At 41.4% G+C, this 27041-nt stretch overlaps 2 protein-coding genes across 9 annotated transcripts in view; one reads left to right on the forward strand and one right to left on the reverse strand.

The window, feature by feature from the left end:
* CSMD2 (CUB and Sushi multiple domains 2) overlaps positions 1-17936 on the reverse strand; it is a 930229-nt gene extending 912293 nt beyond the window's left edge. Inside the window, exon 1 of the mRNA XM_070764517.1 lies at positions 17188-17936. Within this exon, the coding sequence (XP_070620618.1) occupies positions 17188-17344 (157 nt within the window). The 5' untranslated portion in view covers positions 17345-17936. The remainder of the gene's footprint in view (positions 1-17187) is intronic.
* A 24-nt stretch (positions 17937-17960) lies between these two features.
* The window catches only part of C11H1orf94 (chromosome 11 C1orf94 homolog), a 75099-nt gene continuing 66018 nt past the window's right edge, over positions 17961-27041 (forward strand). For 2 of the 8 annotated variants that reach the window (XM_070763643.1, XM_070763645.1), the window contains exon 1: positions 18036-18417. The gene's annotated coding sequence lies outside the window, so the exon portion shown is untranslated. Of the gene's footprint in view, positions 18418-18598; positions 18722-27041 lie in introns of those variants that run through there. The other 6 variants (XM_070763646.1, XM_070763647.1, XM_070763650.1 and 3 more) reach the window with 5 other exon arrangements.

The following is a 27041-nucleotide window of genomic DNA, read 5'->3' on the forward strand; positions in this document are numbered from 1 at the left end:
CTATTCATCCGCCAATTATTCTGTTTATTATTCATTCTCATAGAAACCACTATTGGATTGTGATCGGCCCACGTATTAGCATCTATCTCTACATCTCTTATTTATTCTGCAACCGTTTTTGGTGCCCATACCATGTCTATTCTTGTCCATATTTTGTGGGGGTTAGAGTAAAAAGTATATTGTCTCTTATGGGGGTATCTTTCCCTCCAAATATCATTTAACAATAATTCCCCTTTCATTTTTTGAAAAGTACTAGGTAGCAAATTCCTTCTTGTCTTTTTGTTTCTTTTCCTTTTATTGTTACCTCCCCCCCCCCCCTGAGTGGTCTAATTGTCTATTCGCAATAGCATTAAAATCACCTATTATTAATACATTTTCAATAGCTAGGTCTATTATTGTTTGATGCAAATTTTTATAAAATGTCATTTGATCTTCGTTAGGGGCATAAATAGAAACAACAGCTAAAGGTCTAGGTTCAATATCAACTTGTACAATCAATATTCTACCCTCATTATCCTTAAATATTTGTTTGGAATTTATAGAGTTCTCAACATACATCACTACACCTCTTTTTTTTTTGATCTGCTAATGCAGCATACATTTTTCCAATTTTTGGATTCAACAGTAATTTTTGGTTGTTTTTTTTAATATGCACTTCTTGTAATATTGTAATTTGAGCATTTTGATTTCTAATTTTAGAAAAAAATTGTTTCCTTTTCCTTGGTTCATTAAGTCCATTGACGTTTACAGAAAAGATTTTTAAATCTTTACTTGTTGTCATTTGATAGGTTTTTTGGTTTCTCGCTGAGGTTGAACTCTTCTGGCGCCTTGGTCCTGCTCTATTGCCTGAGCAGTAGCCCCCAGATCTTCTTCATGCTGAGATGTTAGTTTTTCCCCTGGTTGTTGTTGAACTAGTTGTTGTTCAACCACTTGTTGCTGGTTTGCATGGTCCAGACGGCTGATGCCACTGTTTTCAAAAAAGTACATAGCTTGTTCTACATTTTCCAATTTGTATCTTGTAGAGCGCCATGTCAGAGAAAGGCCTTGTGGGATAAGCCAACGGTAGGTTATATTTTCTTTGATCAGAATTCGGGTTAGAAAGTGGTAATCTCTTCTGCTTTCTCTGACACTTCTTGGAACTTGTTTTAGTATTTTTATTTCAACTCCTTGATGTTGGAGTTTGGCATTTCTTGACCAGTGAAGTATGTCATCTCGCAGAGCTTTTCTTGTGAATTTAATGTGTATCTCTCTTGGGAGATTATGACGACGGATGTAGCTATTCGAGATTCTGTATACTTCATCGATTTCTTTCAGTAGCGCTGTAGGATCCTCTTGGAGTATTCCTCCAATAGTTTCAGCCATAGTCATTTTTAAATCTTCATCTTTTTCCTCTTTTATATTCTGAAATCGAAGTCCATACGAAGCTCGTTGCATCTCCAACTGAGTGATTGATTCGTCATATCTTCTGTATCTTGCATCAGCTCTCCCTTCAAGGTAGTCCATTCTTTTTTCATTTTTGTCAGATTTCTCTTCGACTTTTTTGACACGGTCATCACTTTCTTGTAATGTTTGTTGAATCTCGTTTATCTGGTCTTTCATCTCACCCATATCAACTTTCAGTTGGGCCATCTCCATTTTAAATTCCGCCAGGTCTGCTTTTATAGCTTCTCTTTGTTGTGTTGCATCCTCTTTTATGGCCTCTCTTTGTTGGGTGGCTTCTTCTTGAGATTTAAACATAAAGTCCTTCAAAGTGTTCAAAGTTTCTTGTAGTGTTGCAAAATTGGACTGCATTGTTTTTTCTTTGTCTTTGTCCTCTGCAGGATCACTTCAAAGCCACCCCATGCCCTGCTTCCAAGGAGGTGAGGGAGACAAGGTGGTGGCTTGGAGTGGGTGGAGCTCCGTTCCATGTGACTTCTGAGCTCCAAACCCAAAAATTCACCTTGCTGCTGTCACTTTCTCTTTTGCTTTCCGAGCTCGCTTTTGCCTGCCAACCTGGACCCCAAAGCCGCTCTGGCTGCAGCCACCTTCTTGGCCGGCTCTTTATCTTTGTCTTTCTGCGCCTGCGCCTCTTTGGAATGCCAGCATTTCATTCACCGGTTCGTGGGCAAAGTTATGGATGCATTTATTAGTATTATTTGTTAATTTATCAGTCGCCTGTCTCACAGTGAGGCTACTCCAGGTGGCTTAGAATAATGAAGAGGAAGAAAAAATAAAAATAAATAAATAAAAACCATGTAAAGTTCTCCTGCCATTCCCTAGCTTGTCCTGCTTTCTTTCAAAAAAGCGGATCTTTTAAAAAACACCTCGGGACAAGGGACAAATCGTTCAAAATCGGGACTGTTTCTCCAAAGCGAGAAGTCTGGACACTTTATATTAGTTGAAATATAGAAAGACAACCATTGTTTATTTTTGAGATACTGCTATGCATGTAATTCAAAGATACAATTGAGGTAGTTATTCAGTAATGGGCTACCAAAATTTTTACTACCACATTGTGGGCGTGGCTTACGCATTTTGTTTCAACGTCTTACAGTGCAAATTGGGTGCTCTGGAGCTCCATTTTCACCCCACTGCGTTCTCCCCCATCCAGGCAGCAGCCCACCCGATTATCTACTATATAAAATGCATGTACACACATGCACGGAGAGCTCTTCTAAAATTATAAGAAAAACATACCCAGAGCCCAGAAGGGAAAAAAAGAGGAAAAAAAATCAAAATTTTGCCACCGGTACGGTGTACCTGACCAAAATTCTGCTACTGGTACTGCATACCCGACTGTACCCATAGAAGACCATCCCTGTAGAAATTTAGATGTAGTTTTTCAAATGATGGGTTTTTTTGCTGCATCAAAGGATATAAGAAAACCGTATTTGAAATGACATTTTACTTGGGTTAAATGTTTACTTTTTTTTTTTTAAAGTAACATTGAAAAGGCATTACATGAGAATCTAATAAGCTTTCTATTACTAGAAGAATCGAGGCCTTTGAACTATGAACCCTTGGACTGCAAGGGGATCAAACCAGTCAGTCCTAGAGGAGATCAACCCTGACTGATCTTGAGAAGGCCAGATCCTAAAGATGAAACTCAAATACTTTAGCCACCTATTGAGAAGGAAGGACTCACTGGATAAGAGCCTAATGCTGGGAAAGATTGAAGGCAAAAGAAGAAGGGGACAACAGAGAACGAGGTGGCTGGCTGGAGTCACTGAAGCAGTTGGCGTGAGCTTTAATGGACTCCAGAGGATGGTAGAGGACAGGAAGGCCTGGAGGAATGTTGTCGACGGGGTTAACAAAAGTATCCCTGAATATATTACATTTGAAAAATTGTCTTCACAGAGAAATTAAATTGTAAATTAAACTCATAAAAAGACAAAGTAGATCAAGTTCCTTTAATGAAATAGTTGTGTTCTTTAATCTTGTTTGCTTGTTGGATTGTGTTACAGTACAGACTCAGCTTAATTTTTGTAAGATGTTGAACAAACAATATTTTGAAGGATTTCCTCGCTTACATTTATCTTTGGATTTTAGTGTCATGTCATATTGTTTTTGAAGCAAGAAAGATGGATGTCATAGCTTTGATTTGAAAATGCTTTCATCTTTTCTTGTTGTTCTTCCTACATCTCAAAAAGCAATAACTATGGCCATTTTCACACAAGTCTTCTTTTAGTAAAGCCAGAATAATTCATACGAGCTTTTCACTAATCACAGTTTTCAGTTTTTTACAAAATATTTAATAACAATTTTCAAAGAGAAAATTATTAATATTAATTAATATTAAAATATTAATATTAAAACAAATGAATATCCTACACATTATATATGAAATAATTATACCAACAAAGACAAAATGAGAGGTATAGCAAATGAAACCGACAGAACAAGCCAGCACGTAAATATATCATATGTTCCTTTAATAAAATAATAATGTACAATATCTATCTGAGTGGATAAATGTTAGTATAAAAAATAAATTTTTAAAAAATGATATTTTACACATTTCTTTAACCCAGTTTTGGTATCTGGGGTAGTGCTAGTTTTTCAGTCTAAATATATTGGCTACTCCCATGTTTTTACTCTTCAAAAACAGTCAGTTTGCACAATTTTAGAATATAATCATTATTGCGAACATTGAAATAACCTGAAAATATTTAGTTAGGCATCTGCCAGAATACATTACATGCAGTAGTGGGTTCTGAATTAGTTTGCTACCAGTTTGTGTGCACACATGCAAAGAAGTGACCCAGATGGTTTGGTGGAGCCTCCAACCGCTGCCATTACAGGTTCTAAGAACTGGTCCAAGCTAGGAGCAACCCACTACTAATTACATGACAAATAAAAATTAATTAACTCTGAGTTTATTTACATAACAATCACAGGAAATCTCCTTTCCTTTTAATATGTTCTTGAAAGTGTCCAATAGGTTTAGAATGAAATCTTTCAACGGATTCATTTTTCAGGAGATGAATCTAAATCCATGTTATTCTGATTCAACAATATCCCAGCTTCATGAGACATAAAATCCTTCTCTAGATCCAATTTTAAATTTCTGATGGGATTGGAATGAAAGTTAAGCCACTTTTAAAATCTCTACGAATCATAATTGCAATTGAGCATTGCAATATTGGACATATGCGCAAGAGTTTACACCACAGAAAGTTCCATTAAGGTGCAGTTTGGTCAATTACAGGTTGCTGAATAAACTGGCTCAGTTTGAATAGCTGGCTAAGCTGTAGGTGTCAGTCTTGCCACATAGTCCAGACAAAAAGCATACTACTAACTTTATTGCAAGGTTACATAACTGAATCTTACAGGTTTGAAAGTACATCTCTCTCTGTTTGCCTTTACAGTCTAAAACACCAGAGAGGGTCATTATTAAATCATTATTGGTACTTTTGATCACTGTTCCCCGTAAGCTGCGCCCGTGAGCAGGCGCGCACCCCCCAAATACCCCCGCGCGTGCTCTTTTCCACGGGCGTGCATGCTCCCCATCCCCCTGCCAGCCCGCGGGGGGGCGGGGAGGTGCGGCAGTAGGAGGAAAGGGAGCTGCGGCTGCCCCTGCCTCCCCACGGTGCCTCCGGCCAAATGCGCCCCTGGCTTCTTGGCCCTGCCCCCCACCCGCCCGATCTGCCCCCTCTCCTCCTCCGCCGCCTCCTGCCTTGGGGCACGACTTCTCTCTCTTTCTCTCTCCCCTCTTGCGGCGGTGGCGGCTGCAACTTCTCCTTGGGATGAAAGCGCTGCCAGCCAGGGGGCTGCGAGAGAGGGCTTTCTCCGCGGGCTTCGGGAATGCCGGCCCCGCCCCTCTCGCAGCCCCTTCGCTGGGAGCGCTTTCGTCCCGGACTTCCAGCAAGGGGGCTGCAGTAGAGGCAGGGCAGGTGTTCCTGAAGCGCTCGGAGAAAGCGCTCTGCAACCCCCTCACCGTCAGTGCCTCCGTTCCGGAGCTCCGCCTCACAGCTGATCACTCTGCCGCCGCCCACAGCTACTGCCCAATGCCGCTGCTGAGAGAGAGAGAGAGAGAAAGGGGGGGGAGAGATAGCAAGAGAGAGAAGAGGAAGAAAGCAATAGAGAGAGAGAAAGAAAACAAGAGAGAAAGAGAGAGAGAGATGAAAGTGGGGAGAGAGAGATAGCAAGAGAGAGAAGAGAAAGAAATAGAGATAGAAAGAAAGAAAGAGTGAGAGAGAAAGAAAGCAATAGAGAGAGAGAGAGAGAGCTAGAGGGGGAGAGAGAAATTACTCTTGATTTAAAGCATATGGTAAAAAGCACCCAAATAATAACAGAGAAAAAAAACCCCAGCCATTTGTGTGTGTGTGTGTGATTGAACTCTTGAACTATTTCCAATAGCTCACCTCTAATTGGAAATGGTTCAAGAGTTCACACACACACACACACACACACACACACACACACACACACAAGGGGGGAGGAGACAGGGATGGAAAAAGAGAAGATAATAATAGTAATAGATTTTGGTTTTGTTTTATTATTAATTTCTTTTAATAAAAAAAGAAGGGAATTTTTTTCTTATTTATTTATTTATTTGTTTATTTATTTTTCTATGCCGCCCAGTCCCAAAGGGACTGTCACTCAGACACTATACTTTTCCGCCCACACCGGAAAAAAATTAGAGGGAACATTGCTTTTGATCTGAGAAACCTTTACGTTTCTTCGTCATGAAGAATGGAAGATACGCCTACCATATTTTTCAGAGTATAAGATGCACCTTTCCCCACCCTTAAAGAGGCTGAAAATTTGTACCTCTCTGCATAAATCTTTATCAAAGGGCAAAAGATTTATATGAGAAGAAGAAAAATTAAAGTTTCTCATTCCAAATGCTGGTCCAAAATATTTGGACAAGGGATTATTGCCCCAGAATTGATGGCGGGGTTTTGTTTGATTTTTAGGGAAATCGAATAATGACTTCAAAATATTTGTATTGACTTTGGGATGGAAAGAAAGTTAGGAGTGGTAGGATAAACAACAAAAGGTTTCAGAAACTTTGAATAAAGGCCAACTCCACTAAAAAACAACTTGTCGTATTTTGTCCTGATAACAGAATGGCTCAAGAGAAGCTACATTATGGTATTATGTTTCTCCCAAAGAGATTGTCAGTAAGAGAGGAAAAGATTATCACCCACTGGTTAAAGGCTAAGACTTAAAAGAGACTGTTAGCCAAACACAATTTATAATTAATGCCGGAAGTTCAGAAATGAACTTCTGATTGAGCAGTTTTTCACCCTCCCCAGGCTCTGAACTTCTGGTTGGGCCTTTGGGCCATTTTTCACCCTTACCAGGTTTCAGGAAAGCCTCTTGAAACCCAAGAGAGTGAAAAATGGCCCAACGGCCCAACCAGAAGTTTGTTTCCGAATTTCTGGTAGGCCCATTGGGTCCGTTTTCATCATCCACAGGCTCTGGAGGCTTCCCTGGTGTCTGGGAAAGGCAAAAATGACCTCCCACAACTCTCTGCAAAACTGAAAATCAGCTGGCCAGCACAGACCTGCATGCTGCAGCTGACACAGGGCAACGCCTCACAGGCCCTCAGATATGGCTCCATGTGCCACCTGTGGTACAGGTGCCATAGGTTTGCCATCACAGGTATTTATTTATTATTTTATTTATTTATTTATTTATTTATTGGATTTCTATGCCGCCCCTCTCCAAGGACTCGTATAGGTATAGTATAATGGATACAAGACAGATTAAATATTTATTACAGCTTTCACTTGTCTGACAGATTTCCTAATGTTTACAATGTATCTGCTACTGGATACCTTTAGACAGCTTGTAACTCAGCAACAGTTTGGAGTTTTAGCTGTCTGCTTAGCATCTTTGTGAATCCTAGCACCACAACAGGTGAAACAATTCTGTTAAGTATGGAAACGGAGAGACATGGGTGAGACCTGTATGCCCTAACCCAGGGGTTCCCAAACTTGGTACTTTTAAGACTTGTGGACTTCAATTCCCAGAATTCTCCAGTCAGCTATGCTGTCTGAAGAATTCTGGGAGTTGAAGTCTACAAGTCTTAAAGTTGCCAAGTTTGAAGACCTCTGCCCTAACCTCTTCATCTATTTTGCTTGCTCTCCTCAAAATACCTTAACAATTGTTTTCATATTATTTTCTCCCTCAACTAGGAACAATAAGAATCAATATTGGCCATTGTGCCAGTGATATTTGGCAAGACGGTTACAAGTGGAAGTGGTTACAACACCGATCCAAAATCTTTAAGAACTACATGTTCTCCTGGGATATGGGCAGTGATGGGCTAACCAATATTTTTACTACCACACTGTGGGTGTGACTTATGCATTTTGTTTCAACATCTTTCAGTGCAAATTGGGTGCTCTGGGGTGGAATTCCAAATTTTGCTAACGGTACTGCACTCCTGACTATACCCGTAGGAGCCTATCACTAGATATGGGACTGTCCATCCCAGTCTGAAACATTAATTTTGAATTAGTAGAAGATGTACCTCACATTAAAAAGGCATCTCTTCACAAATATCTCTGTAATAGTCTCACCAGTGATCCAAGTCATCAGTGAAGATATGTTCCACACACCTGTTCTGATGAATTGCCTTCTGACTAAACCTCTCAGACAACTGGAAAATAGCCACAACAAAGCTTGTCAGAATTTCTCAGTTGGCAGATGGAATAACTGAGGGACCAGATGCCCCCTTTACTACTCCACCTGCATGCGTGTATCCCTCAAGCATTAGGAAGAGTAAAAGAAACCAAGAGCAGAGAGTTACCCTTGCCAGTGTGAATACAAAAATGAAAGCACATATTTTATTATAGTTCAAGATTAATAATAATCAAGCCATTTACATCCTTATTAGGTGAAGATACCTTTTGTATCAAGATGAATGAAGAAACGATGTGGAAGAAAACTAAATAATCTCCCCATTATTACCACAGTACACTTAAAAAAAAGAAAAAGAAGCAAGTATCACTTGGCAATTAAAATAGTAATATATCCATTGCACCAAAGTATGTTGTGGTATCAAGTATTTTAATTTCTCTCAAGAGTCTCGGTTAAAAAACTGAAGAAAGAGCAAGGGGGGGGGGCGCGCAACGTTTCTAAGACCTTTAATTCATCACACTGTGGATGGCACTTTAACAGGGCTGCATTATTTTGACATATCTTTTTTCTCATGTAAATTCCTTCCTTTCTTTCTTTCTTTCTTTCTTTCTTTCCCTCCCTCCCTCCCTTTCTTCCTTCTTTCTTTCTTATAGCAGAAACTGATGTTTGGAATAATTTATCCAGGCACTGTCCACATGGAGTTTCAGGGAATCACAAGCACCCCAAAGTAGACCCATCAAGTGAAACAGCAGACCTATAGCTACTTCTATAAGAACAGCTATAGTAAGAGTACCGTATAAGACAGATAGTAGTTTTGGGGGAGGAAAACAAAGAAAAAAGGCCTCTCCCTCCCAGCAATTTGCCTCCCAGAAAACAGTATGGATGACATATACCATTTTTGTGTATTTCTGTGCATGTGTGCTGGACCCATAGAAATCGCAAAAAATTGGAAAAATGTACATTATGGCAGTATATTAATGCCAGAAAGTTTTCTTACATGTAATCACACGAACCCTTTCCAATTATTTAATAGATCTACTCCAAACATGACTAAATTAGGGTTTAACTCAGTTGCCTTATCTTAATACTAAAACAGGACACTGTTAGACTTCAGATTATACTTGCCCGGATTCTGTTAAAATTGGTGTCACTTTCTGGAAGTATAGTTATTCTCTGCTATTTAAAAGAGGATACAATAGCCCTGGGCCTCTTCAGATCAAGCATTTATTTTAAAAAAGCTTCCTCATTTTGTTAAGTTGTCTAGAACAATAATAAAGCAGTCATTAAAAAATAAGTCTAACAATCTGAATATTCTGCAGACATTTATAGTTATTGACTTACTTTCTTGCATACAGTTCAGCATAAAATAAAAATCTGTGTTTCGTTCCTAGCAATTTGCCTCAATTTCACTTTCAGTTTAGCACGTGACCTCAAATGAGCTGAGGGTTGGAAGCTGATAATGAGTTGCTTGGTTTAACAGGCTCTGTTCTGTTTGCTGCAAGGAGGTAAATTGCTTGGAGGTAGCGGACAAAGGGTGAGGGTGGGTCTTATACCCTCTTTTGGGGTAAAAAGGTGCATCTTATACTCTGAAAAATACAGTCTCTTGTGCTACCTTTTGCTCCTCTTTTATTTTAATGAGCAAATCAAAGCTCTGATGATGCTCTGAACACCATCTGAGATATTTCATAAACTACTTTCTTGACCTGAGCTCAAATTTTATTTGTTTAATTAACCCTTGCCTTGGTAGCAGATGTTTCCTTCCTTCTTTCAAGACCATCCTCTTATTCACCTGATACAAATGTGGGGGGGTTTGGGGTGGGTGGGGAGGGTTCAATTTGAAATATTGTTAAAATTGCTCCTACCAATGAACTCTTAATTCAGCCACTATTGTGATAATCTGAAAAAGTCTAGCCTTCGGTACTCAATACCGTTCTTCAGCTAATCTTTCTGTTCTCTATCAGCATTTAGAAAGTTAGCAAACTCTCCTTAAATTGGATAGATCTCTGAAACCACCATTATAATTCTTTGACTTTATTTTCGTTGTATTCTTTACAAAGGGCAAACTTATTCATTGTATCTCAAGGTCTAGTGAGCAATTCAAATGAGAAATTAACAAAATAAACAGTCACATTGTTTTGAAACAGTTGGAAATATCATGAACCTTTTGATTTGCTCTGTACCTGCCCTGCATGAAAAACTGAAATCAACAAATGTATAATATTAATTTCACGGCATAATGTTTTTGTAGTATTGCAGCACAACCACAGTGACCACTTTCTCAGATTTTTAAAACATCAGGAAGACATGGGGATGGAGAAAACCCTCCAATGACAGTTTTCTATGAAACATTTGGAGAGCTCTTATCTATATTTCATTCATTCATTCATTCATTCATTCATTCAAACTGGTTTTCTGGTTACTGCAGCTGGCAAAGTACCCTCTTCATGTGAATTGAGAAGTTCATTTGATATGACGTGACAGGGGCACACATGCACAATACATGCACTTCTGTCACAATGTGAACCAGTAGGGAAGGTAAACGGAACCCACCCCGGGTTATGAAAGCATTGAAATAAATGATTTATGACAGGCCCTCACGCATACAACCATCACAGTATCCCCACAGTTACATGATCCAAATTCAGGTACTTGGCAACCAGCAAACATTTACAAGAGTTGCAGCAGCCTTTCAAGTTGGTTTCTGACAAGCTAAGCCAATAGGAAGACAGATTCATTCAATGACTCAATAAATTACTAGTACTGTAATTTGCTTAACCACCAAGACATAAAATTGAGCATGTCACTCTTAAATGCCTTGCTTAGTAATAGAAGTTCCAGTCCCAATTGTGGTCATAAGTTGAGGACTATTTGCAAACTGCTGTAATTCACTCAAGGGAAGTAAAAACAGTTTGGACACAGCTATTGCACTGATTAATCTGTTTAATTAAATAAGCATTTAATTAAAGTATTCATTGCTAGAGCGTAGCTAGCTCAGGAAATTTGAATCAATGAAAACCCCCCACCTCATATCATTTATCTCTTTTTCAAATCTGTTCACACTATCTTTCAGTTTGTAAGCCTATCCAGTCAACAAAGCTGGTTCATAAAATAGAAGCATCCATTCATGCATTTTTTTTTCTCCTAATACTAACCTAGTACAATGTCTTAAGAGGTAAAATGAAAAAAATGGTTGAATCCAAGAAAAAAAGAGCAAGGTATTTCCCCTGCTACCAGGGGCCCCCTTCAGTCTCAAAAGACTATGGTATTGTGCTCTGGCAAGAGTTCCTAAAATGCCATCTACAGAGCTGTAGTATCCGCTCCAGAGCATGTGCCCTGGGTAGGTTAGTAGACTGTTACCCAAGCAGCATGTCCCCCCTCTCCACATCTCTGAAATAATCCAATTGAATGGCAAAAGCCAATATGATTGGTTCCAGTTGTGTCACAGGAATTATCAGAACATGGCTGTATACAGTCACAAACTGCTTCCGGGACTCCAGTTTACTCCTGAAGTCTTTTACAATGATGGATATAATCACAAGGCAGTGGAGGTTTAGAATCAGACTTTCCCTTCTCCTAGAAGATGGTTTCACTGCTTTGTCTGCTGTTGGGACATAGAGCCCTCTTCCGCCTTCAAAACCATTGACCATCTTCTCCTGTAACCCTGGAAAGGGGACTAAGGTTTTTTCATAAATTATTACTACTCCAACACAATGGTGTAAGGGAGTCTGCGGAGAGGGGCGGCATTCAAATCTAAATAATAAATAAATAAATAAATAAAATAAATAAAATAAATAAAAGATTGCACATGGAGACGTAGGTGCGCCCATGTTTCAGAATGGGGGTTTTTTTTGCTTTTCAGAAGCAAAGAAATGCACCGAAACATGGGTGCACCTGCATCTCCGTGCACAATTTTGCTGCCTGCACAGGTGAAGTAGTATAATTACTCTGGACTCCACTAGTACCCAGAGCCATGGAGGTGAGCACATGTTAGCATTCCACCTTAGCAGCCCACCTCTAAATGTGATGTACCCCTTCCAGCCTTACTGGACAGTTCAAATCAAAGAGTCAACTCCACAGGAATTTGCTTCTACTACAATTAAAAATATCTTGCAAGTCTGAGTATTCTACACCTACTAGGCACTACTATTAATGGTTCAGTAAATTAGGGAGAAATCTGAGCTGCTTCCAAATGTTTTTTGGTGGTAGTGGACTTAAAATGTGTTTTATCCCTTGTTGCCTTGGCAACAGAGTTTGAAAATCTCCATCAAGGTTAACTTATTTATTATATCCTTAAATGTGCTGGTTTACACATACACATACACACACACACACACACATACACACACACACATTTAAACAGCATGTCCAATGATAATAATTAAGTTCAATGTATCTGAAAGGTACCAGACTGGCAGAAAGCTCATTAAGAGGACACACACAATTAAAAGAAAAAGTACCTGCAAGAAATCTTCTTTCCTACTTTTTGTCTCCATTTCTGATTATTTTTCCACAATGTAAATAAGTAGTTTCAATCTAACTGAAAACATTCAGCTAATTAGATTTCTTTCTAACTTATTACAGAGTAGAATCAGCATGTTGTCTGCATAGCTTGTGGGATTTGAATAAAGCACATCCAGAGTCTCTACACATTCCAACGATCAGTATGTAAAAAAATGGATAATAATTTTATGATTATACCCACATTGCATGCACAGAGGGAGAGAGAGAGGAGAGAGACAGACAGACAGAAGACAAAAATCATGGAGAAATGTAGCATTTTTCTTCCCCTTACAACCCTGTTTGCAAATTGTCTACTTGAGAGTTGACTTTGAATATTTTGGTTGAATATTTTAGTTACACAAGCATAAAGGTTTGGCTTGTAAGATAGACCTGAAAGTAGCATGTGGAGAGTTATACTCCAAAAATGGACCCCCTCTAACACCTAAGCAGGAAACTGAGAAATTCTGACAAAGAATGTGAAAAATAAAGCAAGGAAAGGAGCTTTATTCATACTGGGTTGTTTTTTTAAAAGGATGCTAACAAACAGACTACCTGAGCCTATATGAATTTTGCAGCTAGAACTTAGAAGTGAAAACTAGCAAGTGCCATTCAGACAATACTAGAAAAGTAGATAACATGCTGATGAGAGATACAGGAGGTATGAAGATAGGGACTAACAAAAAAACACTTATTCACTTCACAGTACTCTGCTAATCCTTCAAATATCAGTCACATAAGAACTTAAAAGTAAGGCACAAACAACATCTGGTCCAACGCCTTGAAATATTTATTGTTCTTTAAATTTACACATACAAAAATGTTTTTTTTAAAGCACAGAATTGAGGTTCAGCGTATGAAGGACTTCAACCCATTTCACTGAGGCTGCCTGTTCTTAGCTATGTCTAGAGCTAAACAGAGTTGCTGTGTTGCACAGAAGCTTTGCCAGTTTTCTCGATCGGGTCATGCTACAATGTGATGACCAGCTATAAAGGGGACTTCTCAAAATAAATATTCTAACAGTGCAAGAATTCCTGTTCTGGCAATTCTACAAAAGAATGGCTTTGTAACTGTCCTTTCACTCACTACCAGAAACTAGGAAAAAACAAAGCTCAGATGCAGTCCCAAACCATAAAGCCAAATCCTCCTTTAAGTGGCTCATTTCAGTTTAGATGGGAAAAAAGAGGGATGAGGTCCCAGGGTTTATTTAGCAAAGAGACTAACAATGTAAACTTTATTTAGGAAGGGAGCTAGTTGATTGTTCTCTATGTCCTCTTAAATCGTAGCATTATTGTTGGTTTTGGTTCAATATGCAGCATGAACTCAGCTACTGTAGTTTCAAGATAGTTTATATTTTAATGCAACCACCAACATCATGTTCAACAAATCATGGTTGAAAATAAGTGAGAATCCAACCCATTCTTCATCAAATCGATCTACCTCAGAGGTCCCCAAACGTGGCAACTGTAAGACTTGTGGGCTTCAACCCCCAGAATTCTCCAGCCAGCATAGTTTGAAGACCTCTGATCTACTTCCACCACCACCCCCAAGTCAAATGAAGCTCATTAGACTGGCTGAGTGGCCCTTCAAATATCCACAGGGATGAAAGAATTATGTGTTCAGGCAAGTTTTTTTTACCCATTTTGATTCCAGAGCTGTTCTCTATTCAATCAGACTTTCTTACAGGGCTATTATAAAATAAGAGTAGAACTCAATGAAAGTAATAGGGTTTGCTTTGGTTTCCTGTCCATTTACAGCAGCTGTGTAACAAATAACACCTTTATCTGTGTAACAAATAACACCTCCTGCTCCACTTATAATGATTTGAAAGGATAAGCTGCAGCATGGAAAATAGACAGCTGATTTTCATAGGGCCAGAGGCAGAACTAGAACATCAATGAAAAGCACTTCCTCCTTCATTGCTTTATTTAATATATATCTATATCTCTCTATATATAATACAATAGTATTTTATAATATTAACCCTTAACCACAGATGTGAGGTCATAGTGACTGCAATAGTTTTCCAAACATTTTGGAACATCCATATTTTTAGAAATGGACCATTCCATAGAATTTATAAAATTTGCTAATTTGATCAATAAATGAAAATTGTAACTTGACAAAGTAAATTAAGCAACATCTCCCACCTATTATTTTCATAGATTAAGAAAATTGTATGAGCGGCCATTATGATGAAATAGTATGTCTGTGCATAAGGGAAACAGAAATATAAGGAAACAGAAATAGCCTTATCCTTTGATAAGAGAAATATTATTTATGAAACATAAAAGTTATTTACTAATAAATAATAAAGTCTATATATCTGGTGAGACTGACAATTTCCTCTATAAAATGAAGTATCTATATTTTCTTTAAAAAATTACCATAGTCTACCTTCCTATCCCACTTTCAATGAACAACTGGAGTTACTGACAAATGTCACCAATTAGATGAAAGAGATCAATGTGATACTAGCAAGGTGACTGAGTTTTGGTATACAGTTAGATACATCCATTTAATACATGTAACTGCTATTTTCCGCTAGTATTATTCACACACCTTTAGTGCCACACTTTGGACAGTCATGGTCATTACTCTCTAATAATGGGGGAGGGTCTCCAGAGAAAAGCAGGTGAAGCAGGCATTATCCCATAATCAATGACTGAGGTCTCAGTTATTGCTCCAATATTGCAAAGCAACCTGACATTTTACCAAAGGCTTATAAAATAAAATAAAACCTACACTAGACTAACACAAATAGGATTATCAGATCAGCCATTAGTCAAGTATGAAATAATCACTGCATTCTTTTCAATAGAAGGGACAAATTGCTTGGGAAATATTTAAAAACTTAGAATGCCTTGTCTATCTTAAAAAAATAGGGCAAGATTTAAAAAAGAATGAAAATCAAACCCCAACTAATCAGTTTTAGCAACTTTTGGAGGAGAATGGAAATCTATATAGTGACAGCCCTCCAACCCCAACTCTAATTTGCTATTATCCCTCTGATATTAAACTATAAATCTGATCACCCCTAAAGAAACAGAGACATACCATTGGAAATGATGGGTAGCTTGGTGTTAAGAGACCAATACAGTAGGTAATTGAAATAGTAAAATGCAACAATCCAAATATTTGCACCCCCACCTAAAAAATTAATTTCAGGAGCATATGACAAAACAGAGCACAATAAAGTGCCCAAAGAAATTAAAACTGGGTTCTCCACAAATGGAGAAACTATGAAGCAGAAGAGGAATGAGAAAGCAGATTGAAGAATCATTCCCTTAACTGTGTCTAACTAGCATCCCACTTGTAGGATACAGAGATTTTGACTGCTTCTTCTCTTAATAAGCCCCAGACACCCCAAAAAGCAAGAAAATAGACCCAGCAGGTCAGAAATAAGATTCTATCCTTACTTGCATTCACTGGCTCTCTTCTTTACCTTCCAATGTCATCTTTATGAGAGTTTCCCAAAGATAACCTCAAACAAATAGCTGATTGTCAACCCAAGTCTTCTGGGAAAGATTCTCCCAGGAAGAAAGAGCTCGGTTGTTTTTCAGTCCAACCACAAAGTTGACCTAATGGTGTGTAAAAACAGATCCACACATGGCATCCATCCTCTTTACACTGAAGTAAAAACACACTGCATCTGTTGGGGCTCCAGTTCCTTCACATTTTTATGGTCAGCACTGTGGCCAAAAACCACTTTAGAAAGGGGCAGAAAAAGTCAAAAGAATCCCCCTACTATTGGGAAGAAAGATTTCCCCAATGTATCCATCTATCAAGAAATTCTAATTAGTCCAACCTCTTGCAGGCATAAAATCACCCTTTTAGGAGAAGCCAACTGTCCCTTCTTCCTACGCTCAATAGCACTTGTCAAGAAATCAAACTTCACAGCCAGCTTCTGCAGTAAGGAAGGTAGAAGGAAACCCCTACTTTCCCTTTTAATGTATTTTGCAGGTGGAAAATTATTACAAAATCCAAGCTCTTAATTCTATTCTGAGTTGTTAAAAAAATGGGGAGGGGGGCTGGTTTGTATGAAAATGTCCGGGATGTATTGTATCACTTTCACAACCCTCCCAAAAACATTAGAGCTTTCTCTTGTTATCTTTTGTTAGAGGAGAAAAATCTGAAGGCACCCAGAGCGTTTACCTTCTTCGTATGTCCCCCCACCACCCAGTTTTGCAAATTGCCAGCCCAAAGGGGAAAAAAGAATCAATACAGACGACATTCTAGAGGGGAGGGGGATGCATGCATCCATTCTTTACACCCATCCCGGGCAAGAAGTGACCCTTGGAAAATTGTTGCTCCGATGCCCTACACCCGTGCGAACTTTAAGTCTGGATTTGAGAAGCAAAATGTACTAAAAACTGGCCAGGAAGCTCACGCAGTTCCCCTTAAACAGGAAAAAGACCCCCTGGCTTCTCAATTCCACCGTGCTCTCCCTTGGAGGAAAAAAATCACATAAAGGGTAGAATAATAAAAAAAATGATGGCTCATCCATCAGTCGTGGGAAAAGGAGAGAGACGGTCAGCCGCCGCGCACACATTGAGGGCCACCCCACAGGCTTCCTCCCCACCCCAAACTTAACCGCCTTCCTCGAACCCCACTTACCGGTGGCTGTTGTTGCCAAAACCCCCACCGAGAGCAGTAAAATCCGGCTCCAATAGCTCACTTCCACCGTCATGAGAGCAAAAATCCCCAATTTCCCCCAATTCCGTTTAAAGCTGCAGCGGCATGCCGGCTTGTCCCAACCTAAAGAGGATCGCATGTCAAATAGGAGCTGGGGGGCTGATTCGCTTGGAAGAGAAGGAGGGAACGAGAGGAGGGGGGGAAGAGGGAGGTGGGTGATTGGTCTGGATTCCTCTTCCTTTTCAACCCCCCTCCTTCTCCTTTCTTTGATCAGTGGAAGAATCTAACGGGGGAGGAAAAGGGAAGGATGCGGCTTGGGGGTTCTGGAGGATGGTTCTTGTTTAATCTTATGTACATATATAAGATGAACACAATAAGGAGGGGTAGTGGCGATGGTGGTGGTGGTTGTTTTTTCATCTAGGAGGGGAAAATCCGAATGTATGGACAGCCTCGGTGCCTTCCTCCTCCCAGCTGCTGCAGCTGGACTAAACCAAATCGCACAAGAGCTTGGGGAGAGAACGGGGACCCCGCTCCCTTCTTCCCTCCCCACCCCACTTTTCTTGTAATATTAATATTATATACTTTTAAGCACCGTCTTAGATTATCTGAAACTCCTCAGAGAATTATACTTCTGAGACCTCGGAGATTAATCATTTGAGTTACCCTGGAGAGATTATTTTTTTGAGAGGGAAAAAAGACGAGCTGCCGTTGGGAAAAAAATAAAGCACAAATGAAATGCTAAATTAGGAACACGTGTGTGTGATTGTGTGTGTGTGTGTGTGTGTGTGCGCGCGCGTGCGGAGGGGAGTGAGTTCAATCTGTAGGGGTTGCTAAGAGCCTTCTATCATTCTTCCCCGCCGCCTGTCTTTTCCCACCCAATGGAAGCAAATTAACCTTAAATCCACCTTGCGGGAGATGGATGGATGAATGGTGCAAAAATCTCCCTTGGTGACGCCTTTTCAATTCTTGTTTATTTTATTTTTGTGTCAGTGTTATCTTCCGCCTTCACGGCTTCTGTGGAGGAAAGGGGACAAGAGCCGACGCGGGTACCAAGGCGAAAACTGGAGAGCTCTGCGTTTGAGTCAATTGCAGCAGGTTGGAAAGCGAAAGCGTCAGACTCCCAAGTTCCCAGCACTACAAACTAGTTGTTGTTGTTGTTGCAGCAGCTGCTGTTTAATCTTTTCTCAAATGTTCAAATAAGTCGCCAAAGAGGTTCGCGGCCTCATCTTTTAATTTTACTGGAAGGGGGGGGGTGGGTCAAGGGTGCCTTTCTGGCGATCTGCGCTGCCTCGCTACCTACCAGCACCTCAAGACTTAACGCTACAACAGCCTTTTTTTTCATACCGTAGCATCGCAAGCAGCGGAAATTGCTGCGGGAAAGCGGGGCGGGGGGTTCGGTAGGGGGCGGGAAAGAAGGTGGCCCCCAAATCTCTTTCGCTCTGCTCCCTAAAGCGCCCTTTCCCCTCTCTCTGCTCAGAGGGGTCGTTGGAGGTGCCCGCCGCGGAGTGCTCGGAAGGTAGGAAAGATCGCGCCTTGCATAGCGTCTCCTCCCCACCCATTCGCACGCCCCGGTTTGAATTCGATTCCAGCGCCCTTTCTGCATTAACCCTGCTGTTCTGTTCGAGTCACCCTGTAAAAAAATTTCCCTGCATTTCTGAAACTTGAAATTTCATGACTTTTCATCATTTCAGGAGTTCTCTCTATGAGAATTTTTTTTGAGGGGTGGAGGGCTTAGTTTTTGCTGGGCAAAAAAAGTCACACTTGTACTGTTTAGGAGTCTGTGTGACTCGCACTAAAAATTCTTTATTTTAAGTGCTTATATTTGGTCAATTTGAAAACTTCTTTCCCTTGGAAACTAGGTTGAACATTTCTGCACACAATGAAATGAAAATTGAAATAAAAAATAATGCTTATTGGTTTATTTTGGTCATAAAAGCCCGCCTGCCCCCCTTTTTGTGTGAATTGTATTTCAATTTATAGTTTAGCCTGCAAAATGTGTACAATTTTACTAAATTTGGTGTGGGATTACTAATTTGAACATTCCTGATCATAACAAAAATATAAATGAACTGAAAAAAATTATGCTTATTGTTTTTTTAAAATCAAAAATAAGGCCTCCCCCCTCCCGGCTGCTTGCAACCATTTTCACTTTAAATTTTTTTTAGGCTCCAAATCCGAAATATTTTTAATATCTTAGGCATTCATTTACTCAATGTAACATTGCTGATCATCATAAAAATATTTTGGGGAGTGGGGGCTAACTTTTTTCTGGGCAAAAAAACTCACGTTGAGTCTGTTTCTGGTCGTATATGACCTACACCAAAAAGATTTTTTAGGTTCTTAAATTTGGTCTTTTTGAAAACATTTTTCACTGGGAAACTAGTTTGAACATTTCTGAACATAATGATATGAAAATTGAACTGAAAAAATTGATGCTTATATATTTATTTTGATCAAAAAGGCCCCCCCCCCCATTTTTTGAGCATTTTGTGTCGGTTTATATTTTTTTAGGCTACAAATCTCTAAGGAATTTCCCCCCCCAAATTTTTGATATACTAAATTGAACATTCCTGATCATAAGACAAATAGAAACGAACTGAAAAAAAAATTATGCTTATTTGTTTATTTTGCTCACAAAAGGGCCACACCCCTCGGCCTTGCTGTATGCCATTATTTTCACTTTTTATATAGATTTGGCTAGAAATATTGGGAATATCCTTTTGAAAAGCAAGCACATGATAGCCAGACAACTAATTTTATGAAATAAATCCATTTTACTAAAAACAAGTATGTAATTTTGAAATTAACAGCATAATTTTTATATAAATTGAAATAATTAAACACAGTGGGGGGGACTTTTATGTGCAAAATAAACAAATAAGCATCAATATTTTCAGTTCAATTTTCATTTCATTATGTTCAGAAATGTTCAAACTGGTAATTCAATGCCAAAGTTATTGAAAATATTTGGAATTATTAGGGGCCTAGAAATGTTCAAACTAGTAGTTCCACACCAAATTTAGTAAAATTGTACGTTGTTTGCAGGCAAAACTATCTATAAATTGAAAACAAATTCACAAAAAGGGGGGAGGTGGGATTTTATGACCAAAATAAACCAATAAGCATTATTTTTTATTTCAATTTTCATTTCATTGTGTGCAGAAATGTTCAACCTAGTTTCCAAGGGAAAGAAGTTTTCAAATTGACCAAATATAAGACTGACCAAAATTGACCAATATAATTGACCAAATACAGACTCGTAAACAGTACAAGTGTATAGTGGTTTTGAACAGAGCAGCAGGGTTAAGAGACCCACGGAATCCAATGTGCCTTTTGCAGCGGCCTTTCCGCGGGTTAGGTGGTCTTCGTCACTCTCGCAAGTTTGGATGAGGAAAATGAGACAAACGCCCCCTGCCGCCCCAATATCTAGCATCTCCTGTTATTTGAATTACTGTCTCTGTCCAACTTGGCTGAGTGGGAGATTTCACCCGCATTCGGATGGAGAGGGATGAATGCGTGACGGAAATAAACTCAAAAATATTTTTTTTCCGTAGAGAAGTGAGTTGTAAATGAGAGGAATTCCCTCCAGGAGAATCAGTGTGTGCGTTAACCTATGTTCCCAGAAAGATATCGACAGTGTTAGCCCATGCTCCCGGAAAGATACCCTTCTTGTGTCACTGGCTAGTTCATTGCAGCTGCACTGATGGGGAGACTAAGCTATGGCTAAGCTATGTGTGGTAACTTTGGGAGGATATCTGGACTAAGTGATTGAAAAGGGGATTTGCCCCTAGACCAGGGGTCAGCAACATTAAACACCCAAAGAGCCATTTGGACAAGTTGCCCACAGGAAAGAAAACACTAGGAGTCACAAACACTTCCTGTGTCTGACTATTTCTTGAGCAGGGACAAAACTAGCAGGTATAATTGAATTCAAAATTCTGTTTTTCTTCTGGAACTTTTCTTAGATTTATCCATGGTTTATCTATTGGGGATATTTATTGTGCTGCCGGTGTCACACATTGGCAGTTGTGAGGCCTGTTTTCAGGGACAGGGAGCTACAGCAGTGGGTTGAAAGAGCCAAATGTGACTCCAGAGCTGTGGGTTGCTGGGCCCTGCCCTATATGTATCCCAAAGGTGGTTTTTCAAGAGCATCTTAACTTTTTCTTTGAAGGCATTTGGCTTCTCATCCTTCATGTATTCTTCAGAGCTAAAGGGACAACCATGATTTGGATGACTGAAAATCTCCATAGATACCTTTATACATAATATATAAAATCTGAGAAGCAAAGCACAGAGAACGGGGCTTGGTGAAAAGTCAGGAAAAGACTCTGAAATTAAGATTAATCCTTGTCTTGCACTTTCTCAAACATTTTCTTTCCCAGTGAAACAGGCTTCTTTTTTTCCTGAGTCCCAAGGAATTTGGAAAATCCACTTTAAATTTGAGGACTTACTTCATTACTGAAGAAATAACTGCTGAAGTGGGTATTACCAATCAGATGCCAATCACTGTGAGGTATTCCTTGGAATTGAAGAAGAATGAGGAAATAAAAGAATCTTCAAACTACAGGAATGATTGTATAATGAAAAATAGCTACCGGGACACAACCTTTGACCATCTTGTCATTAATTCTATGCCATCAAGTTGGTGTTGTCTCACAGCAACCACATAGATAGAATATAGAGCCGGGGTGGCGCAGCAGGTAGAGTGCTGTACTGCAGGCCACTGAAGCTGACTGTAGATCTGTAGGTCAGCGGTTCAAGTCTCATCACCGGCTCAAGGTTGACTCAGCCTTCCATCCTTCCGAGGTGGGTCAAATGAGGGCCCAGATTGTGGGGGCAATATGCTGGCTCTGTTAGAAAGTGCTATTGCTAACATGTTGTAAGCCGCCCTGAGTCTAAGGAGAAGGGCGGCATAAAAATCGAATGAATGAAAAATCGAATGAATGAATTCCCCCATGACAATCTGTCCCTAACTTGGTTTTCAGATCTTCTACAATCCATTCATCAGAAGCAAAAAAAAATCTGTATACAGGGATCCCTCGAGTTTCGCGATCTCGATCTTCGCGAAACGCTATATCGCGATTTAAAAAAAAATATTAATTAAAAAAAACCACTTCCACGTTTGGCTTCAGGACTCAGCTGGGAAGCAGAGCAGCTGTTTTAAAAGGTGGCAGCCGGCCTGGGGGGCTTCAGCCCCCCAGGCCGGCTGTGACCTTTTAAAACAGCCGCGCCGCTTCCCAGCTGAGTCCTGAAGCCAAACGCGGAAGTTCGCCTTTGGCGTTTGGCTTCAGGACTCAGCTGGGAAGCAGCGCGGCTGTTTTAAAAGGTCACAGCCGGCCTGGGGGGCTTCCCAGCACCCCCCCGAACCCCCAACCTGGGTCTTCCCGGCCGCCCACGCAAAGGGGAAACCCCAGCTCCTCGCTGATGCCCGCCGCTTGCCCGCCCGCCAGCAAGAGGGGGAAGATGCAGGGAAGGTTCCTTCGGCCGCCCAGCAGCTGATCTGCTTGGTAGCGCAGCAGCAGCGAGGAGCCGAATCGGGTTTCCCCTTTGCGTGGGCGGCGGGGAACGCAAACTCCACCATCTACGCATGCACGGCCATAGAAAAAAAGGGCGCGCATGCGCAGATGGTGTTTTTACTTCCGCAACCCTACATCCCGAAAAATCGATTATCACGAGGGGTCTTGGAACGGAACCCTCGCGATAATAGAGGGATCACTGTACCTTGCTATTGTCATCTTTTTTATTTTTTCTTCTACCTTTCACACATTGCTGTCTTTTTCAGGCAGCTAGGTTTTTGCATAATGTGTCCAAAATCAAGATTTGAACCTGACCAATTGTGCCTCAAATGAAAATTCTGAGTTGGTTGGGTTTGGTGATGCAGCAGAAACTTGGCTTAAGTTATGACAAAAAAGAAATGTTTGGCTTCCTTTACATGCTGGTTTGATTTGAGATTGCGGGTTGTGAATCCCTCTTTGTGAAGTTGGACCTAGGGGTTCAGGTGGGCGTGTTGATCACGTACCTGCCTCCCAGCTGCGTGTCAACAGCCCTGCCTATGCTGCTCAAGGAGGTAGCCGGCTTGATGGTGGAGTTCCCCAGACTCATTGTCTTGGGGGACTTTAATCTACCATCACTTGGTGAATCCCATGGGCTGGCACAGGAATTCGTGGCTACCCTGACAGCCATGGACCTGACTCAAGTAGTGCAGGGTCTGACTCACAAGGGGGGGCATGCACCCAACATGATATTACTCTCAGAGCAATTGAGCAATGATCTGAGACTAAGGGGCTTAGATGTTTTGCCTTTGTCATAGTCAGACCATTTTCTACTATGGTTTGACTTCAAGGCTCCAATCCTCCCTGGCAGGGAGATAGAACTGACTAGGTGATTCCACCTCAGATGCCTAATGGGCCCTGAGGACTTTCAGAGGGTGCTTGGGGTTTTACCAGATTCACTTGTACATGGCAGAGTCTCTTGCCGTTGCCTGGAACAAGGCTGCGATGGAGGCTCTTGACCAGATTGCGCCGTTGTGACCTCTCTGTGGCACTAGACCCCGGAGAGCTCCTTGGTTTAGCGAGAAACTCTGAGTGTTGAAAGGCCAGAAGAGACGTCTGGAGAAGCAGTGGAGGAAAAGTAAATCTGAGTCTGATCGAACACTTGTAAGAGCTCACATTAAGACTTACAAAGTGGCACTCAAGGTGGCAAGATGCACATATCATGCTGCCTTGATTGCATCAGCGGAATCCTGCCCAGCCACTCTGCTCTGGATGATCAGCTCCCTTTTTAATTAGGGGGGGGGCTAGGGAACCCTTGCAGAGTAGTGCCAATGGATTTAACTCATTTTTTGCTGATAAAGCCGCTCAGATCCAGACAGATCTTGACTCTGATTGGATCGCAGTGTCGGCTGACAATGAGTCAGTCTAGGTGACCGGGGCCCATCGTTGTCCATCTGTCTGGGAGGAGTTTGACCTGGTGACACCTGATGAAATGGACAAGTCCATTGGAGCTGTGAGCTCCGCCACCTGTTTACTGGATCCATGTCCCTCTTGGTTGGCTTCGGCCAGCAGAGAGGTGACACGGAGCTGGATCCAGGAGATTGTCAATGCTTCTTTCAGGGGTGGTGGTCCTTCCCGACTCCCTACAAGGAGGCACTTGTGCGCCCCCTCCTGAAGAAGACTTCCCTGGACCCAGCCGTGTTTAACAACTATCGTCCAGTCTCCAACCTTCCCTTTATGGGGAAGGTTGCTGAGAAGTGGTGTCACTCCAGCGGTCCTTGGAAGAAGCCGATTATCTAGGCCCTCAACAGTCAGGATTCAGGCCCGGCTACAGCATGGAAGCTGCTTTGGTCGCGCTGATGGATGATCTCTGGCAGGCCCGGGACAGGGGCTTGTCCTCTATCCTGGTGCTTCTTGACTTCTCAGTGGCTTTTGATACCATCAACCATGGTATCCTTGCACCGGCTGGAGGGATTGGGAGTGGGAGGCACTGTTCTTCAGTGGTTCTCCTCCTACCTCTCCGGTCGGTCACAGTTGGTGTTAGTGGGGAGTCAGAGGTCGACTTCTAGGTCTCTCCCTTGTGGCGTGCCTCAGGGGTTGGTCCTCTCCCCCCTTCTATTCAATATCTCCATGAAACCACTGGGTGAGATCATCCAAGGGCATGGGATGAGGTATCATCAGTATGCTGATGATACCCAGTTATAAATCTCCACCCCATGTCCAGTCAGCAAAGCAGTGGAAGTGATGTGCCGATGCCTGGAGGCTGTTAGGGTTTGGATGGGTGTCAACAGGCTCAAACTCAACCCTGACAAGCTGGAGTGGCTGTGGGTTTTGCCTCCCAAGGGCAATTCCATCTGTCCATCCATTACCCTGGGGTGGGGGAATTATTGACCCTCTCAGAGAGGGTCCACAACTTGGGCATCCTCCTCAATCCACAGCTAACATTAGAGCACCATCTTTCGGCTGTGCCGAGGAGGGCGTTTGCCTAGGTTCACCTGGTGCACCAGTTGCAGCCCTATTTGGACAGGGAGTCACTGCTCACAGTCACTCATGCCCTCATCACCTCGAGATTCGACTCCTCAATGCTCTCTACATGGGGCTACCTTTGAAAAGTGTTTGGAAACTTCAGATCATGGAGAATGCGGCCGCGAGAGCAATCATGAGCTTTCCCAGATATGCCCATGTCTCATCAACACTCCGCGGCCTGCACTAGCTGCCGATCAGTTTCCGGTCACAATTCAAAGTGTTGGTTATGACCTATTAAGCCCTACATGGCATCAGACCAGAATACCTACGGAACTGCCTTCTGCTGCACAAATTCCAGTGACCGATTATGTCCCATACAGTTAGCCTTCTCTTGGTCCCATCGACCAAACAATGCCGTCTGGCAGGACCCAGGGGAAGAGCCTTCTCTGTGGCATCCCTGGCCCTCTGGAACCAACTCCTCCCAGAGATTAGGACTGCCCCTACCCTCCTTGCCTGACATAAACTTTTGAAAACCTACCTATGTCACCAGGCATGGGGGAAATAAATATACCCCTTAGCTATTATCATTTATGTATGGCTTGTTCGGCTGTCTGATTACTTTTTATAAGGGTTTTAAACCCTGGATTTGTATACAGTAATACCACATCTTATGAACTTAATTGGTTCCCAGACAAGGTTCATAAGGTGAAAAGTTCGTAAGATGAAACAATGTTTTCCATAGGAATCAATGGAAAAGCCAATAATGCGTGCAAGCCCATTAGGAAAATCCAAAACATTAAGACTTTAAAAAAAAGAAGCAGCGGGCAGATGAAGCTGAGGCGAACAGATTGGGGGGAGGGACAGCGAGAGGTGGCAGTCCCAACGAAGCAAGGCGAAAAGAGCCTCTTGAGCTCCGTGAGTCTTTCCCTCCCATTTTTGTCTCCCCCCACTCTGCTCATCTCCACACCTTCCTCCTCTCTTGAGCTCCAAGAGTCTTTCCCTCCTGTTTTTGTCCACCCCACTTTGCTCATCTTGCCCACACCTTTCTCCTCTCTTGAGCTCCATGAGTCTTTCCTTCCCGTTTTTGTCCACCCCACTGTGCTCATCTGCTTCACATCTTTCTCCTCTCTTGAGCTCTATGAGTCTTTTCCTCCCATTTTTGTCCACCCCACTGTGCTCATTTTCCCTATGCAGTTTGAAAGGGGGAGTTTGTCGCTGGGATTCAAAGCAGTGTTGGCAAAAATGAAGGGAATCCCAGCGAGGGGAACCTCAGGGAAATCCCAGCAACGCAAGAACGGGGCGCTTTGCCTGGCAAGGGAAGTTTGGAGGCGGAGCGGGGATTCCCAGGGAAATCCCAGTGCTTCGGGGCATCCCAGCAGCGGTGGCTCAGGTTCGTAAGATGAAAATAATTTGGAAGAAGAGGCAAAAAAATCTTAAACATCGGGTTCGTATCGCGAAAAGTTCGTATGAAGAGGGGTTCGTAAGACGAGATATCACTGTACTATGTATTGTTTTTGTTGTAAGCTGCTCCGAGTCCTGGGAGAGGGGCAGCATACAAATCTAATAAATTATTATTATTATTATTATTATTATTATTATTATTATTATTATTATTATTGAATTCAAGAGCATTCTGTTCTTCTCAGACAAAGCAAAAAGAAATACAATGTTAGAGCAAATCTGAGTGATAACTGTGGTGATAGAAGACTGGGGGGGAAATCCCTTCTTTAAGCTTTGTTTTTTCTCTGTGATTGAAGTCATTTAAGAAAACTGGTAGGGAGCCATTGAACCAGACTATTCCTGTGTTAATCTAAGATTTGCTCCAGAGTAAATTAGGGTGGCCCTGGCTGTCTCATTCTCTTATTCAGGTATCTCATT

This window comes from Erythrolamprus reginae, chromosome 11 (genome assembly GCF_031021105.1).
Source record: "Erythrolamprus reginae isolate rEryReg1 chromosome 11, rEryReg1.hap1, whole genome shotgun sequence".
Lineage (NCBI taxonomy): Eukaryota > Metazoa > Chordata > Lepidosauria > Squamata > Dipsadidae > Erythrolamprus > Erythrolamprus reginae.